At 43.7% G+C, this 16699-nt stretch overlaps 1 protein-coding gene across 15 annotated transcripts in view; it reads right to left on the reverse strand.

The window, feature by feature from the left end:
* The window catches only part of picalmb (phosphatidylinositol binding clathrin assembly protein b), a 46328-nt gene that overhangs the window by 2947 nt on the left and 26682 nt on the right, over window positions 1-16699 (reverse strand). Inside the window, exons 11-23 of one of the 15 annotated variants that reach the window (XM_061216677.1) lie at window positions 16515-16638; window positions 15309-15436; window positions 14822-14907; window positions 11156-11308; window positions 9768-9851; window positions 9092-9172; window positions 7355-7465; window positions 5705-5821; window positions 5352-5382; window positions 4752-4851; window positions 2336-2395; window positions 1320-1418; window positions 136-243 (exon numbers count right to left, since the gene is read on the reverse strand). In XM_061216677.1, coding sequence (XP_061072661.1) covers window positions 151-243; window positions 1320-1418; window positions 2336-2395; window positions 4752-4851; window positions 5352-5382; window positions 5705-5821; window positions 7355-7465; window positions 9092-9172; window positions 9768-9851; window positions 11156-11308; window positions 14822-14907; window positions 15309-15436; window positions 16515-16638 — 1267 coding nt within the window. In that variant the 3' untranslated portion in view covers window positions 136-150. Of the gene's footprint in view, window positions 1-135; window positions 244-1319; window positions 1419-2335; window positions 2396-4751; window positions 4852-5351; window positions 5383-5704; window positions 5831-7354; window positions 7466-9091; window positions 9173-9767; window positions 9852-11155; window positions 11309-14821; window positions 14908-15308; window positions 15437-16514; window positions 16639-16699 lie in introns of all 15 variants that reach the window. The other 14 variants (XM_061216675.1, XM_061216676.1, XM_061216678.1 and 11 more) reach the window with 14 other exon arrangements.

Below are 16699 nucleotides of genomic sequence, written 5' to 3' on the forward strand. Positions count from 1 at the left end.
TAAACATCCGTGACTGAATTTATAAAGTGTACATATCATGTCTAAGACTTTTGCACAGTACTGCGCACACGCACACACACACACACACACACACACACACACACACACACACGCTCGCGGATGCGTGCTCAGTACCTAATGACGGAAGCTCTACAAGAAATCCTTGAGAGAGAGCTGAGCAAAGGGGTCCTGGCCCTGCGCTCTGAGCGGACTCTGACTGGAGGGGCTAGAGGCTGCCGAGGGCTGGGACACACAGGGAGAGAGAGGGAGAGAGAGGAGAGGGAGAGAGAGAGAGAGAGAGGGGGTGAGTACGGGAGCAGGGGGAAGAGAGCCCTGGCTTACAGGCTGACACCCAGGCTCAGGGAAGAGGAGCTCTGTTACTGGGGGGGGGGGGTGTATCTCAGCAGTGTTACACTACATATTCACATGAAACGTGCTTCACAATGCAGCGCTCAGGCAACACGGGAGAAATACTCTGAATACAGGGTATACGTATACTCCATAAACACACAGGCAGAAGTAATAGGATACATTCTGTATAAACACACAGCAGTAACAGGATGTATACTCTATAAACAGGGAAGTAATCAAGTGTGTAGTATAAACACACAGCAGTAACAGGATATACGTATACTTTAGACACAAACGAGCATATATACACTCTTACTCAAACACTTTTTGAGTAACAGGATATAATACTCTAAATGGTGGACTAACAGGATATAGCTGTACACTGTGCTCTAACCAAATACACTGCCAACATTGTGAAATAAACACACGTGGTAATATTGGAAATATACTTTAAATGAGAATATATGAAATTAATGTAACTATAAAATCGCAGTGCGGAAAAAGCAGAGCTACACAAACTGCCAATTCTGAACAACAACCACCTGCAGTGGAAGCAAATCCTGGTATATTAGGCTGTAATTTACCCTAGCTGAATGCATCACAACCATCCCAAATTCAAGGCAATGCAGTGCAAGACTTGAATAACATGTTTGTAACTAGATACATACATGCGCACAAATGCATGCACACAGTGGCAAAAATGTAACGGAAAGCTAATGCAGGTAGCAGTTTGTCTTTTTTTTAAATTAACTGTATCATTTGAAGCACTGTCATTTTTACATTTCTCAATACACATACATTTCTCAATGTAAATAAACTTTTCTATTGCTTTAACAAGACAAAAGGCATGATGCAGTTAATGCAGATACAACTTTGGAATTATTTGCCAATGGAAAATTATATAGATAACTGGTACATAAATTGTGTGTCTCACACACACACACACACACACACACACACACACACACCTGTGCACCAGGGACTGAGCCGAAGGGATTGGGGGCTCTCATGACTGGCTGTGTATACACCATGGTGGGCTGAGTCATCATGGAGCCCATCTGGGGAGGCTGCAACACAGACACAAAGCCTGTTACACAGGTCAGATTTCAACACTAACAGAACACGGAACACAAAATCTTGTTCATATAATAAAATACACTTGTTCTCAATGAAGCGCACACAAATGAACCTCTGTGCATGTTTGCAAGTTATGTTTGGAAAGAGACTTTTGAGCTTTTGAGTTTTTTTAATTTTATTAAAATTTGCGCCGTATTGAAAGAAATATGGCTCCCTTGAGGTTGATTCCATCAGGCGAGCAGGATATCTAGAAACTATCTGGACGGATAGATGGTATTCTGGGTAAGTGGAAACAATGTTAATTTCGTTTTTGCTTGAACTGATTACCAAATTAGATATTTACAGCCCACTTACAGGCTGAAAGAATTAAAGGTTGTCAGTGTGGACACATATCTGCAAGTTTAATTTTGTTTGATTTTTGTTTAATAAAGTTTGATTAAAACAGCTATGCCCCTGCAGTGAATGGTCACTGCGCATCTGCTGGGTCAATACCTGCACACAGGACCCAACAGGTCCAGCTGCTGGGTCAATACCTGCACACAGGACCCAACAGGTCCAGCTGCTGGGTCAATACCTGCACACAGGACCCAACAGGTCCAGCTGCTGGGTCACTACCTGCACACAGGACCAAACAGGTCCAGCTGCTGGGTCACTACCTTCACACAGGACCCAACAGGTCCAGCTACTAGGTCAATACCTGCACACAGAACCCAACAGGTCCAGCTACTAGGTCAATACCTGCACACAGAACCCAACAGGTCCAGCTGCCGGGTCACTACCTGCACACAGAACCCAACAGATCCAGCTGCTGTGTGAACCACCTCTAACTGCACAGCCTGTGACATCCAGGTGAGCCTCTACCATGAGAAAGATATTTGGTCATGAACAGCAGAACAAAATCACTCACCATGCCGTATCCCATCATCCCCGTGGGCGTGGTGGCGGGGAAGGCCATGACGGAGGGGGCCTGAGAGGGAAGGAACGTGGCAAATTAGGAATTTTGTTTAGAAAACACAACAGATGAAATGGACATTGCTCAGTTTTTCGATAAAAACCGTGCCTCTGTGATAGTTTCCTTTCAACTTGTCAAATGCAGCTAAGCTTAAAAGGAGCACTTCAGCCACATTCAGGTTAAGCGTTGTACACAACTTCTGGATCAGCTTAATAAATCTCCCATGATGCACTTTGTTCTCTCTTGCCCGAAACAATGCACAAACTATGCATCGTAGTCGGGGGAAGAGGAGCATTGGGCAATAGTATAAAATGTATTTATGTAAATTGGATTTAACCAGGTGAGTCTCACCAAGATCAAAATCTCTTGGCAAGTTCAGCAGCAGTACAAGTTAAAGTAGAACTATTTAGATTTGTTTTCAAAATATTTGATGACTTACTAGTAGATATTTTGGTTAGGAACAACCATAAGCAAAATGAAATGAAACACTGGAGATCATTTATCAGAAAAATATACAAAGTTGGGTCTGGGCAGAGAATGACAAAAAATGTTAGATGTTCAACCAAATTTGTCAGGTAGAAAGTTTCCAATCAAAATGAAAACTATGTTCTTCTACTTAAAGAATTGGAAACATTTGTAATTTATTTGCTACTTTTCAAACACGCATTTTATATCTGAGAAACCGTCCACAAGAGTTTTCTTTAAGCTGTTCCATGGCCTTGCCCAGATGGTAGCACAGTAAAGGAAATTAAAGGCTGTAAATGAAGGATGTGATGTTGAGGACTTTAGACTGAACAGAACAGAAATTTGACTGAGTCAGCTGTACAATAGTATTTGCACACAAAGGTAAACCAGTGCTTTCATCTTCGAGTATGTAATGAGATCCAGTCTGCCAGAGTATAACTTGCAGGCATAAGCAATGTGCCTTGCATTCATAATGAACTTTAATGCTCCATGATAAACGGCGTCCATTAAGCGCAGATGTTGATGTTGGCATATAGATAATGTCACAGCAGTCCACAGCTGAAAGAACTGTAGCGCGATCCAGCTTCTTGCGGGAATTGGAAGAACGTTGCTAATTTCTTTTCCCGTTGAGGCAGAAATGGATGCTGGGAAATGAAGTGTTTTGTAAGGAGGGAAGCCTCGGCAGGACTATGGGAGGAAACCTGACCCAACGCAGCAAACGGCTTTCGGCTTTCTGTAATAATAGGTCTGTTCATTACACTAAGGGTTGAATTACTGAAATCAGCTTTTTCATTGTTCTGCAGCACAAAAAAAGCGTTTGGTTTACATACCATACAGAGCAGAACAGAGACATCGTTCAGGGGCAGACTACGTACAGGTGCAAGATGACACGCTGGGTGTGAAATGCTTGAAGGGTTGTGTTTATGGTGAGAAAGGATTCACTATTGAATACACCACATCAAAAATGTATGTCCAGGTGTTCAAAAGACAACATTTTCCCACCATTAACTCAATACGCTACTTATTTGTAACAGTTGGTATATTTCATACAGCTGGTAAGAAGACTTGAATTTATGACATTAATATTTACCCCAGGAATCGGCTCAGCATAAAAAGGCAACTGGGTAAAATGTCAATGCATGACATTTTCCTAAATGGCCTCAACAGTACAACGCTAACAGAGTTAGGGATATATTATCACATTACCATGTCACCAAAAGCAGTTATTGGGGAAAAATAATACAGATGCAACTGCACACACAGGCAGACAGACATGAGATTCTGTCTATAGAAGGTGGCTCAATTACACAGCCACCAGGCGAGAATATCCACATTTCTCATGCTATTCTAAGCTTGGATGTAAAACGACAATGAATAAATAACCCAATTCCTGATTCTAACATCAGGAGTTAAAACACTCTACTTTGTCTCTATAGTGCCTGTTTAAAAAGCTGTGTATCATCCAATGTAAAAGCAATGGAAGCGCTTAGTATCACACAATGTAATGGAGGCACTGTAGTGTATTGATTTGCAGCCAATTATGGAAAACAGCATCCAGAGTCCCTCGCTTAGTTAGGCTCTTGCCAACGGCTGTTTTATCCGAGGGAAACAATCACACAGTCATAATACAAATGAAAAATTTGTAAATGCATATCAATTGCATTCTACTAGGCAAATCCACAAAAGCACTGCAGGATAAATCTTTAGTTATGATTCACAAAATGTAATAAATGCTATTTACTAAAAGGTAAATTTAATAAATCCTTCCTAATAAAACTTTTGTATTTCATTAACAATGAGGCTATGCAAGCTTTATCACAATAATGGGGGAAAAACTAAATGTGAATTATTCAGAGACAGTTTTTGGAGTTCAAGACGTAATAATGTAAAACCACCAGTTACTCACCATAGTGGCAGGGTTCCAGGTCGTTGTCGGGGCAACTTTGGGTTGCCAGTTATTTCCTCCCGTCAGTTTCTTCTCCCCAGGCTGAGTCCAATGGATGTCACTGTGCATGAAAACACAGGGCAGAGGTTTTTACTGGCGCCCATGTCATATGTACCAGTATTAGCGTGCTGCACATTCTCATCACTCATTCATTCATTCAAGCGTTAATATATAAATATATAAATGCCAACCATTTACTATAGCGCCTTTATCCAAAGCGCCGTACGCTTCTCATTCACCCATTCATACACACACTCGCACACCAACGGCAATTAGCTGCCATGCAAGGCACCGACTAGCTCGTCAGGAGCAAATGGGGGTTAGGTGTCTTGCTCAGGGACACTTCGACACAGCCCGGGCGAGGGATCAAACCGGCAACCCTCCGACTGCCAGACGACTGCTCTTACTGCCTGAGCCATGTCGCCCCTCATTGTTAGCAAATGAGCATATGCTAACAGTGTTGCGATACATTGCATTGGATTTCCGTTTTACAATACAATCTATTTTTAAATGCATCTGTCCCGCTCCAGCAAATATTAATAAATAAATTCATGTTCTTACTTTTTCGTTGTGCCGTTTCCAATTCCTAGACCTGGAGGAAAGTGTGACGAAAGGAATGAAAATTAAAACCCTTGGAAATCACCAAGCATGCATTGAGAGTCACATTTAATCAACTACCGTTTCAAAGCCCTCCTGCCTCCTGCGACTTCCATAAATACAGGCCATTCTGCTCATCTTGGTATGCCAATTTCATCAATTCTAGAGGGCATCCAGCACCATGCCAAGCTTGGGCTTGAACAACACAAAGGTCCCCACTTCTACTGCCTGGCCTGAAAAATTGGTCCCCGCATTAACCACACAAAGAGACTTCTGGATTAAACAGTTGGGCCCCACTTGGATAGCACTATACGTACTGCCTACGAGGTTGGCCAGGGAAGAGTCGAGGTCATCCGACACCAGCTTCCCCGGCTGCTGTCCACCGGAAGGCCCGACCTGGCCGAGGGATGTCACTGTGGGTTTCAGGATGCCCCCTAAAACATCTTAAAGGAACGGACCGGGGGGCGGAGGGAGCCAAGAGAAAGAAACAGGGGGATAAAGAGAAGAAGAGCGAAGAAGAGAGGAAGGAAAATGGTGTTTAACGGACACGGACGTCGGCGGACGGCTGTATGGAAACGCGGGGCCGCGGGGGCGTGGCCCTTTTCAGGGGATGCGTGAAGTGTCCACTCACCCGGTCATGCACGCCATGCAAAGCCAATGGCCAACGAGCGATCACCACGGGATGGGAGGAGGAAGAACAAACACGTTAACGGGAGGCGATGAGCGGGCGTCAAACAGCCAAACGTCCAGCGTTCTGCACAACAACTAGACACCGAATTACTGCCTTCAGATGGCCGCTAAAAAGCTATTTTTTGTATTCGTCGTCAACTTGTTTGCAATGTCCGTTTCTGGAAGGACACACAGACCTGGTGGTGACGCACAGATTTGTAAATACTTTAGTTGTGCAAAAAAGTATTACGTCACCGGTCAAAAGTTTCAGTACACCCAATTTTCAAGCAGTCAAGAGATAAAATAAATAAAATCATATTTCATTCTTCAGCAGAAGAATGCCATTTATTATTAATCTTTTATCAACAGAATGCATGTTCCCCTACAGTCGTAAAAAATGAAAATAATTGTACGGAAACTTTTGACCGCTAGTAAGGGTTCAAATTTGTATTGCCAGGTGGGATCCCTCATCATGGTTGCTCATGAAATCATACCAAGCTGGGACCATGCATAAAATCACTGATGCAATATGGAAAAAAATATATAAACATACATTCTGTAAAAGCCAGTGCAGTTTGTGTGGAAGGCCTGTTAACGGGGCAGGTATGATACTGAGAAAACCCTTCAGCCTCCATAGTAAACCATCCCGTGGCCTTTCACAGAATACCCAGTTTAACTCAAATGGAGTATAAGCTTGAACACTGGCCTGAAGGCAATTCCCATAGATGCATCCCAGCCATAGCTAGTCCTACACAAAGCCCACATTCATGATCGTATTTGCTTGGTGTAGGATTGGGCCACACTTGTCCAGGTAGGAAGGATTTGTCTTCAGAAAGGGAAAGCTCTGAGCGACACACAGGGGCAGGTACTGTAGATCACTGGGACCCGGAAGGTTGGTGGTTCAAGCCCCGGTGTAGCCACAATAAGATCCACGTCAGGCACTTGAGCAAGGCCCTTAACCTCACATTGCTCCATCCCCCCCCTCCCCTGCTTAATTGAATCAATTGTAAGTGGCTTTGGATAAAAGTGTCACAAGTGTAATGACATTACATTACATTAATGGCATTTTGCTGACGTTCTTATCCAGAGCTTATCCAGTTGATTAGACTACGCAGGAGACAATCCTCCCCTGGAGCAACGCAGGGTTAAGGGCCTTGCCCAAGGGCTCAACGGCTGTGCGGATCTTATTGCGGCTACACCGGGGATCGAACCACCGACCTTGCGTGTCCCAGTCATGCACCTTAACCACTACGCTATCTAAGGACAGTACAGGGTGGGTTAAGGTCGGGGCTCCTCACCGGCTGCTTCCACGCTGTTGGCGCAGGCCGAAGTGGTGCCGAACACCGACTCGAAGTCGACGTTGAGGCCCGTTGAGGTCTGCGGTTGAGGGGCTTGAGACGCCGAGAACCCTGCGGGAGAGGAGGACGGGGAACGGGGTTCAGGGCAGGGCGGCGGGAATGTGGGCGGCGAGCGGGTTTAGAGAAGTCTGGCTGTGAATCGCTTCACCTTTTGAGAACGTGAACTAAGGCGCTGCCTTCGATAGCATGGCCACAAAAGGCAAAAAAAAACAAAAAAAAAACAAAAAACAACAACAACTTTATTCAGCACAGGACAAACGCACGCAGCCACACACCAACCTGACCTGGGTCAAATACGTAAAGGGTTTGGATTCAAATGTTTTCTAAGCTTTACTGAACTCGTCTGGTGTATTGGAACCTATGAACTGCTCTGAAAAAGTGCAAACCCCGCATTCTGGTCCTCTTGGTTGGCTCATCAATCAAGCATAGGAACGCATTATAAACCAAAACAATTATGTTTTTGGCCCAGGTCTGACACAAACCAAAGGAATGATTTTGGAATATCCCGCTATTATCACCAATAAACTAAAATAAAAAAAGTTACCAAAATACATGAAACATCAAAATAAGCATATGCACACAACACTCCGCACGGTTATGTACTGTGTCAGCTTTCAAATACAGCATTATGGATTAGGAATATTGGCAAGGTTTTTGCGTCAGTTTTATTTTTAATTCATGTCTGATCATGATGTGCTAGAGCAGGTCACTGTTCTCTGACCTTCACCTCAAGCGAATATATATACTGGATATAACTGAATGGATATGATGGCAAAAGCTGACCTAAAATAAACAGCTCTTTAGCAAATGAAGCAGGTTCGTCACTAAAGTTTGCGTATTTAATAAACCTCATTGTGAGTCAAGTTAAAAGGTAAGGCCATGTCAATCTGCAGTGATCCCAATGGTGTGTTTTTTCCCCATGGAAGCGGTTACTGAGTACATAGAAAACACGTAGACATCAATTTCATGAATTTCATATTTTGGCCAATCGATCCAATTGAATTAAGAAGTGTAAGATCCCATTGCCAATGTACCCATGTACATCTCCAAATGAGCTTGCAGACAGTGAAGTGACACACAGTGGCACCAAGCACAGGCTTTAGGTTGGTGTTCAGGTGGAAGCTCATCACTGACAGTACATAACAAGCGGCCTTACTTCAACAACAACACAGGACAGACAAGCAGGTCCCCAGACCCTGTGACTGCTGCTTCCTGCCCTGTGCCACCCACTTACACTGTGATGGGACAGCGAGGCTTAAAAACCATAAAATGTTGCAGAATGACCGCGTGTCATCCTGATCTGATCCACTAACATGGCTGCAGTCCTCCCATTTTAGGAGCATTTACTGCTGAAAACTCATGCATGACAACTAGAAAAATTATTACAGAGATCTACCAATTGAGATGAGTTAGTATGCCCCTAAATGTTTCTGCTTTGGAGCGTACATATATCCCCCTTGGAAATGTTAGCATAACGCGTGTCTGCACACAGTGGAGTGGTCCTATCCGCGACAGGGATGGATCTCCACTTGTCACAGGTGTGTTACAAAAGCCCCGGTCCCCCATCACAGACCATTAATGCCCGCACCTCTCCGTCTGTAGGGGGGCTGGTGAAAAAAGATCCTAAAGGACAGGTGCTGTGGCGCGGGGGGGGGAAGCTGAACTCAGGGAACCTACCTCCGAATAGGCCAGCTACAGCAGAGGATTCTGGGTGGAAGAGGGGGGCGTTAGGGTAAGAGCCCGGACCACAGAAGGAATCTGACGGGCCGAGAGAGAGAGAGAGAGGGGGAGAGGGGGAGAGAGGGAAGGAGGGAAGGAGGGGGAAAGAGAGGGGGGAAAGAGGGAGAGAGAAAAGAGAGGGGAGGGAGAGGGAAAAGAGGGGGGAGAGGGAGAGAGAAGGAGAGAGAAGGAGAGAGAAGGGGAGAGAAGGGGAGAGAAGGGGAGAGAAAGAGGGGGAGAGAAAGGGAGAGAGAAAGGGAGAGAGAAAGGGGGAAAGGGAGAGAGAGAGAGGGGGGAAAGAGGCACAGGAAGAAAAAGGAAGAAAAGTGGGTTTCAGTGCAATGCGAGAAGGAAAAATAAATAAAAATCAGTTGAGAATAAAAAGACTGCACCAATACAAAGCTTTGGTCTAAGGAAGTGAGTGGATTTAAAGGGACTGGATTACAGGGGAGATTAAATGTGAGTAAAAAAAGGAACTAGAAAATAAATTAAGAGCCAAAGAGTGCTGGGAGAGGGTAGGGGAAAGGGTGGGAGGGGGTGGGCGAAATGCTTTCCAGAAGTGCACTTAGCACTGGATCCCTATGTTTCCTGGCTTTACAGAAAACATAGGCTAGATGGATCATCATCGTAGTACCTGAGACAAACTGCTCTATCCGAACTCTCTGTTCATAATTGGTTGCAACGGAAGAGCTTGAATCAATAAAGGGATTGTAATGATCTAGAGAATCAAAAATATTAACATGAATGAACAACTCATATCTACGTATACTGACATAACTAGAAAACTCACATAACTAGAAAAAACGAACAGTAAAATTAAATAGTCCATTCCAATTGATAGTATATCAAAGTGTCTAAAAGGGAAATATGACAAAATGTGGTTAAACTGTACACAAAGTATGAATTCCTAATCCCTTTAGGAAGCAAACGTAACGTCTTCATTTTCGAGCAGATGTACAATAATGCTTTTCCAATGGTAACATAATGTGTTATGAGAAATGTCTCTGAAATAACAAAGGCAAGATGCCATTTGTTTCACTGCCCTAACATTGGTGAAAGAAGGTGTTTTAATGGAGCACTTGCATGCTACGCTATGGTAAAGCAGGCATTAAGCATGCTCTGTAAAGGATCTAGGGATGCAGACTTTGTGTAAAGCAAGACCAGACCCAAAGATGCTTTATAAACACCCACTCCACAATGTCTGTCAATCATGCGGTCATCAGTCATCTCCCTTGTGCCACAGATCGTAAATGAAACCCAATTTCCATATATTGTTCAGAAATGATCAGATACTGGCAGGTAAACACAGCCACCATACCTAGGTTCAAATAGGATTTGTTTTCGATCCAAACACTTTTCTGTGCTCTATTGACCTTGCCTGGTGCACTGGAGCCTGCAAGCAGGAGCTGATGGGCGGAGTTTACACTTTTAGTATCGTTTCATTCGTTACTTCATCTTCATCAGAGCACCAGGCAAGCCTAGTCAATTGCAGAAAAGTGTCTGAATCAAAAGCAATTATTTGAAACAGGTCTACATGTCTACCAGACACCTAGAGGATGGTCACATCACCAGAGAGAGGCCTTCTTCAACCGACCCAAGTTTAAAGAAGGAAGTCAAGTCACTGAGTAGAGGCCTGCTCATTTCTTTACCACATTGTCCCTTCAGGGAATGTGGTTAGAAACACCCTTAGCCCCAGCATCAACTCAGTGAAAAACACCCAGAATACACGTCAAGCCTTCAAATAAACAGTGAGGTTAGAATTTACTACCCGATTTCCACAGGTTTTAAAACCATTGGTGCTTGGCCACACTGGTGAAGTGTACACAAAGCCATAACATGAGACAGGTCTAATGATTGAACATTAAGTGCAAACTGAACAGGACAGACACGACAGACTACAGCCCCTTTACTGACCCCGACAGACTAAAACTAGACACAAACGCTTATTACAATGACGGACAGACAGAAAGGGAGAGAGAGAAATGAGAGAGAGAGAGAAATAAAAAAAGTGTTTTCTTTTACCGCCAAACATTTCATGGCTTGGCGTCCTAGTGGAAAAACTAACAGCGTCCGAAGACACGACAGGCAGGTGAGCGCCGTCGACAGCGTGTTTGGTTAGGAAAGGGTTTAGGTTTGGGACGGGGTCGTCGACGGCCTCGGTGGACGTGAAAGGATCTACGCAGATGGGGAGGGGGGGAAAGAGGAGACACAAGAGAACAGGCACACGTTAGAGACATGCGAGGCATGGAAACGACAGAACATGCAGATCACAGAACACTCGGCCGGCGTGTGACACGGGCGCGGACTCACCGCTTCACCGGCCGATTGGTTGGAAAATGTTTTTGAAGTGAAGTGAAAATGTGAGTGGCTGTTCAAGTAGGAATGTTGTCAAGTACTAATCTTAAAAGCTATCAAGGATTACACAAGAAAGCTTAAAGGTACAATAGGTACGATTTCTGTGTTAAAACATTGTTATGAGACCACTGTAAATCCCGTTGAAAAAAAAAAATCGTTGAAAAACTAAAAACTATATGATAGAAATCAACAACACAGTACAGATCAGGTTATGAAACATACAGGGTAAAAATCAACCAGTCTAGAAGGATCTTTTTGCATCCAGAAAGAGGAATATTTTCTACCAATACCAAATTGATACATAATAATAATAATAATAATAATAATAATGTAACATAATAGATAAATTGCCAATTACAGAAACTCGATTAAAATACAATCCAAAACTAAGAAACCAATAACAAATTAAAAAAAAACTCCAGGCATATAATTGAATTTATAAAGATATCCGGGGGAACGTTGTACATCGTCATTAATCAGGGCGATATGAAATTATTCTTTACCTCCCCTGACCTTAAACACATTAGAGCCATTAAAACTCAAAGGTGAGTCCGGAGAAAAATTCACTACCTCAGCATTTGGAATGCAATTGCTTGCTACAGCAAACACAACATAATTTTATTTATTTTTTTACCTCATAGCGGTATATTTTTATAGAAGGAATGACCAAGCAACAACCTCTGAAATCCATTCATGACATTATGCTTCCCAAAACAACCGCACACAAGTCCCTGTGCCATGGGTGGGAGTAAAATTTGAAGAACTAATAATATTAGTTCTGTACACTGACTCATCCTAACCTCATGTTCTCCCTCTCATTCTGCATGGTGGCATATTCCTACTGTGAGGAGTATTATTTCAGCATGTGCGGTAGTGCCCTTTGCTATGGGGCTGTCTGTCCCAACACTGAGAAAACTACTGAAAGCGACTCTGCAAAAAAAAAAATATATATAAAAATAAAAAAGATTAAAAAAAAAAGCTTGTCAAGTGTTTTCGTCTTCTAATGAGACCAAAAATCTGAAGTGGAAAAACCTTATCTCGATTAAAGTTACCATTTGTCTGACAAGTAAAATTTTCTTACCCAAGAAATCTTGAAATGAGTCAGACCTCATTAACAATATTCTTGGCTTTTTTAGCAGAGAAGTCATAGGAATAAGATTTTAAGTCTAAAAGACCGTTCCGTAAAACAGAGCACACTAAACCTTTCTTTCAATCTTTCAATCCCCACTGGAGACATCAGCAATGTCTGGGCATCTAACCGAATGACAACATGAAGTCTCATTTATCAACCAGTGAGGAACACTTTCCATTTTTTGTCAACGTATTTGATCAAACAACAGCTCACGGAGAAACATAAAAAGTTGTGTCTCTGAAGAAGATGGGCACGCAAGGGCAGTGAATAACACAAAGCCTAAATTATTTATGCGACAGAAGACCTCTTAACCAAGGGCTGCTGGCGGCAGTCACAGTACAGCCCCTGTAAGATACAGCCGATTTATCTATGCGGAGATGCATTCTTCTATTGTTAAAAACACACAACTGAGGTAATGTTCTGCTCAATGGATGAGCAGAGGGAAACCACTGTGATGACTAAGAGCCTTAGGCCAACGCCCGGAGTCATAATTACTCAACGCGCTGTCATGCGACTGCTCTGGGCCTAGCCTTCTGTCATTTACAAACACTCCGCTCTCCGATGTTTTCATCTCACTTCCAGAGGCTGACGATATATCATTTATATCATTATACGGGCAGATAAATACACGTATTGTATCAAACTAACCGGCAGCATTCATCCTACCCAGCAGAGATAGAAGCCAGCCACAAATCAGGACTATGAATGAATCAAACACTTTCCAGTTGTGAAGTACATTTAGGGATGATAGCTGATGTTATAAATTCAGTATAAACGTACGCTCAGCGATCACTTTATTAGGTAGACCTGTACACCAGCTTGTTGAACACACGTCTAAGTGGATAGGCTACAGCAGCAGAAGACTTAAGTTGAGAAAAGAAGTCGAATAAATACCTAATAAAGTGCTCACTGAGTGTATAATTGCTCCCTTTTAGATCAGTAAAACTACCAGGAGCCTTTTCATCCACGGTGTACCACTAAAAGAACAATAACTAAAGCCCCTCGAGGCCATACAACAATATCGAGACCCCAATTCCCCCCATCTCATATTTCAACTCTTCATACAGTCATATTCTTTCTCTCTGTGGTGTAGTACAGCTTACCGCTTGCTTGGGTGCCATTTACACAACACTCATTTCGCCAATACCTTCCCCCACGGGCGTATTAACACGGCGTGTTTCTCAGAGAGAACTTCACATTAAGGCCGCCGCCATGTTTAACAGGCCAGCCCGAAGCGGTCTGGATGCAGGAAGTACAAACGCACAGAGACACGTGGACAAATACGCTTTCGGTCAATGTCCATATTACGAATACAGATGTGAATCTGAATAATGCAGGGGGAAAGGTCATAGCACCTAAAGGATTTTGTGTTTGGACGGTACCGCCATTTAAACTAAATATAAAATGGTAGGCAGGATTTGACATCCCACTGCAAGTGAATACATGTGTCCAGATCCTATATCGAATACCATTTTGTGTAAAAAAAAGAAAGAAAGAAAGGGTGAATGAAGTCAGACTACATAAAACGAGCATTTTAGGAATTAAATCAGCCAGATGGATTCTCATATTTTAGTGTGTCCAAATTACAACCACTGCAATTACAGAAAAACACAATGGAATGCACAGTGGTACCAAGGAGACCATTCAAAATTACAACCATATGACAATAAACAGGCATAAAATGAAGGATGAAACCGTGCAGAGATACACCTGTGAAAAGGATGCGGTTATTTCACAAAGCCGGACTACAGAGTTAGCTAACTCTCCTGCTTTATAATACAGGCCCCAGTTATCCAGCTAACTCAGTAACCCTGCTTTGTGATACAGGCCCCAGTTATCCAGCTAACTCCGTAATCCTGCTTTGTAATACAGGTCCCAGTTATCCAGCTAACTCAGTAATCCTGCTTTTAATAGAGGCCCCAGTTATCCAGCTAACTCAGTAATCCTGCTTTGTGATACAGGTCCCAGTTATCCAGCTAACGCATTAACCCTGCTTTGTGATACAGGTCACAGTTATCCAGCTAACTCAGTAAACCTGCTTTATAATACAGGTCCCAGTTATCCAGCTAACTCAGTAATCCTGCTTTATAATACAGGCCCCAGTTATCCAGCTAACCCAGTAGCCCTGCTTTGTGATGCAGGCCCCAGGCCTATCAGAGAGAAAGAAAGGACAGTACACATTCTGCAGAAGCCTGGCCTACCTCCCCACGTAGGGGCTCCAGGCAGCCCTGTGGAGGACGGGAAGGCCGGCTGCAGATCCAGCAGGTCACTCTGCATCTTGGAAGTGCTGCAGAAAGTGAACCAGAACCAGAGCTGCTGTTAGCCTACCGCGCAAGCAGCCCCAATAAACAAACACACTCTTGTGAAACGTTGTATTTAAACAAGTTACTATGAAGGAAACCAAACAATTATTGGAACGTGGCTTCTCATGCGTACGTAAAGTCTAATAAAGGTCAGTCTCCAGATTTAAAGACCCAGAAAATTTGTGAAGCAACACAATGCGACAGACCAGGACTTTAAAGGATCTCTGCCAAAATTGAGTGATTTAGAAGACCTTTAAATGTTGAGGGTTTTCAAGGATAGGATAGTTCCCTTACGATGTAATTGACTTCTGAACCTGAGGGCCCCCTGGCTTGTGTGCATTTGACTGGAGCAGGGGAAGAGTGTATGGAGACGGTGAGTGATCACCTGTTTGAGGTGCTTGGTGTGGAGAAAAGGTCTATGGCGGCGGCTGTGCTGATGCTGCCCCCGGTGGTGGAGACGGGCGATGACGCAGTGGTGGCAGGCTTCTTTGAGAGCTCCTTCAGCCTCTGTTCCTAGGTAAAAGGGGCCAAGTTCAAGGACACACAATGGCCCTCAGCACCCTGCCCCCTTCAACCTTAACTGCAACGCAACCCGCACCCTTACCCTAGTCCCCACACCCAATGTCATTCCAAACCCATTACAATAGCCCTCATTCTAACCCTCCATCTATAGATTAGCTCAGGAGGTAAGAGCAGTAGTTCGAAAGTTTGCGCCGGGGGTGTCTAAAAGTCCCCGAGCAAGGCACGAACCCCCAATTGCTCTCAACAAGCTGATTGATGCTTTGCATCATTTCTGGTGTTTTTCACCATTTGTGTGTGAGCGTATGTGTGTGTATGCGTGTGTGAATGTGTGAATGAGAGGTATTAATTGTAAAGTGTTTTGGAATAAAAAACGCTCGATATTGAAATGGTAAATTTACCATTTAACCATCTCAATCACAGCCTGCATCTCACTGATACTGTCACTATCACCTTCAGCCATACCACCATGTAGCCTTAAAATATGTACTGTTAGACACCCTGTATAATTCAAACAGTTTTATGTCTTCATACTTGTGATTGAAAACTTTGCATATAGATTGCTAAAAAGTGCAGAATACACAATCTTTCAGTGTAACATCAGCGCATTAGCATACCAATGTATATAAAATAGGAAATAGCTCTACAAAGTGAAGCGCAACCTTATTTGTAATATTTCTTTCTAGGCTTTAAAAAAAAAAAGCTAAGGTAAAATAGGAACACTACTCTCAGAAAAAATGGCCATTTCAGACTTGAGACTGGACTCAACAAGCACTAAGCGTTGACTTACCAAAAACCACTTCACAAACCCCTCCACGAATACAACCAGTGTGTCTGTCACTCTTAGTGAATGCTGAACCTGTTGGTCTTATAGGACCAAATCGCTCAATTATTTGTGAGGAAATGTTAAAACCGAGGACGACTGAATGGAGGCCTCGGTCTGACACGGAGTGAAAGTGGAGGGGACAAGCCCGGAGCGAGACGACAAACATCGAGAGGGTCGAGGAGCGACCAGCCGGGCGGGGCAGGGGAAAGGCAGACGTTGTTCCAGGGAAACGAATCCACACGGTACCTTCAGTGCCTTGAGTCGCGCCTGCTCCTCCTCCAGGGCGGCTTGCTTTTCCCTCTCGTCCACTTTGGTGAAGGATATGCCGGTGCTCGCCAGCGACGACACGGCGTTGGACAGAGTGCTGGCCCTGCGGGCGACAGACGGAACGAGGGAGAGAGAGTTTCAGACAGTGCATTGACTCGTCGTGC

Source organism: Conger conger, chromosome 13, assembly GCF_963514075.1.
Source record: "Conger conger chromosome 13, fConCon1.1, whole genome shotgun sequence".
Lineage (NCBI taxonomy): Eukaryota > Metazoa > Chordata > Actinopteri > Anguilliformes > Congridae > Conger > Conger conger.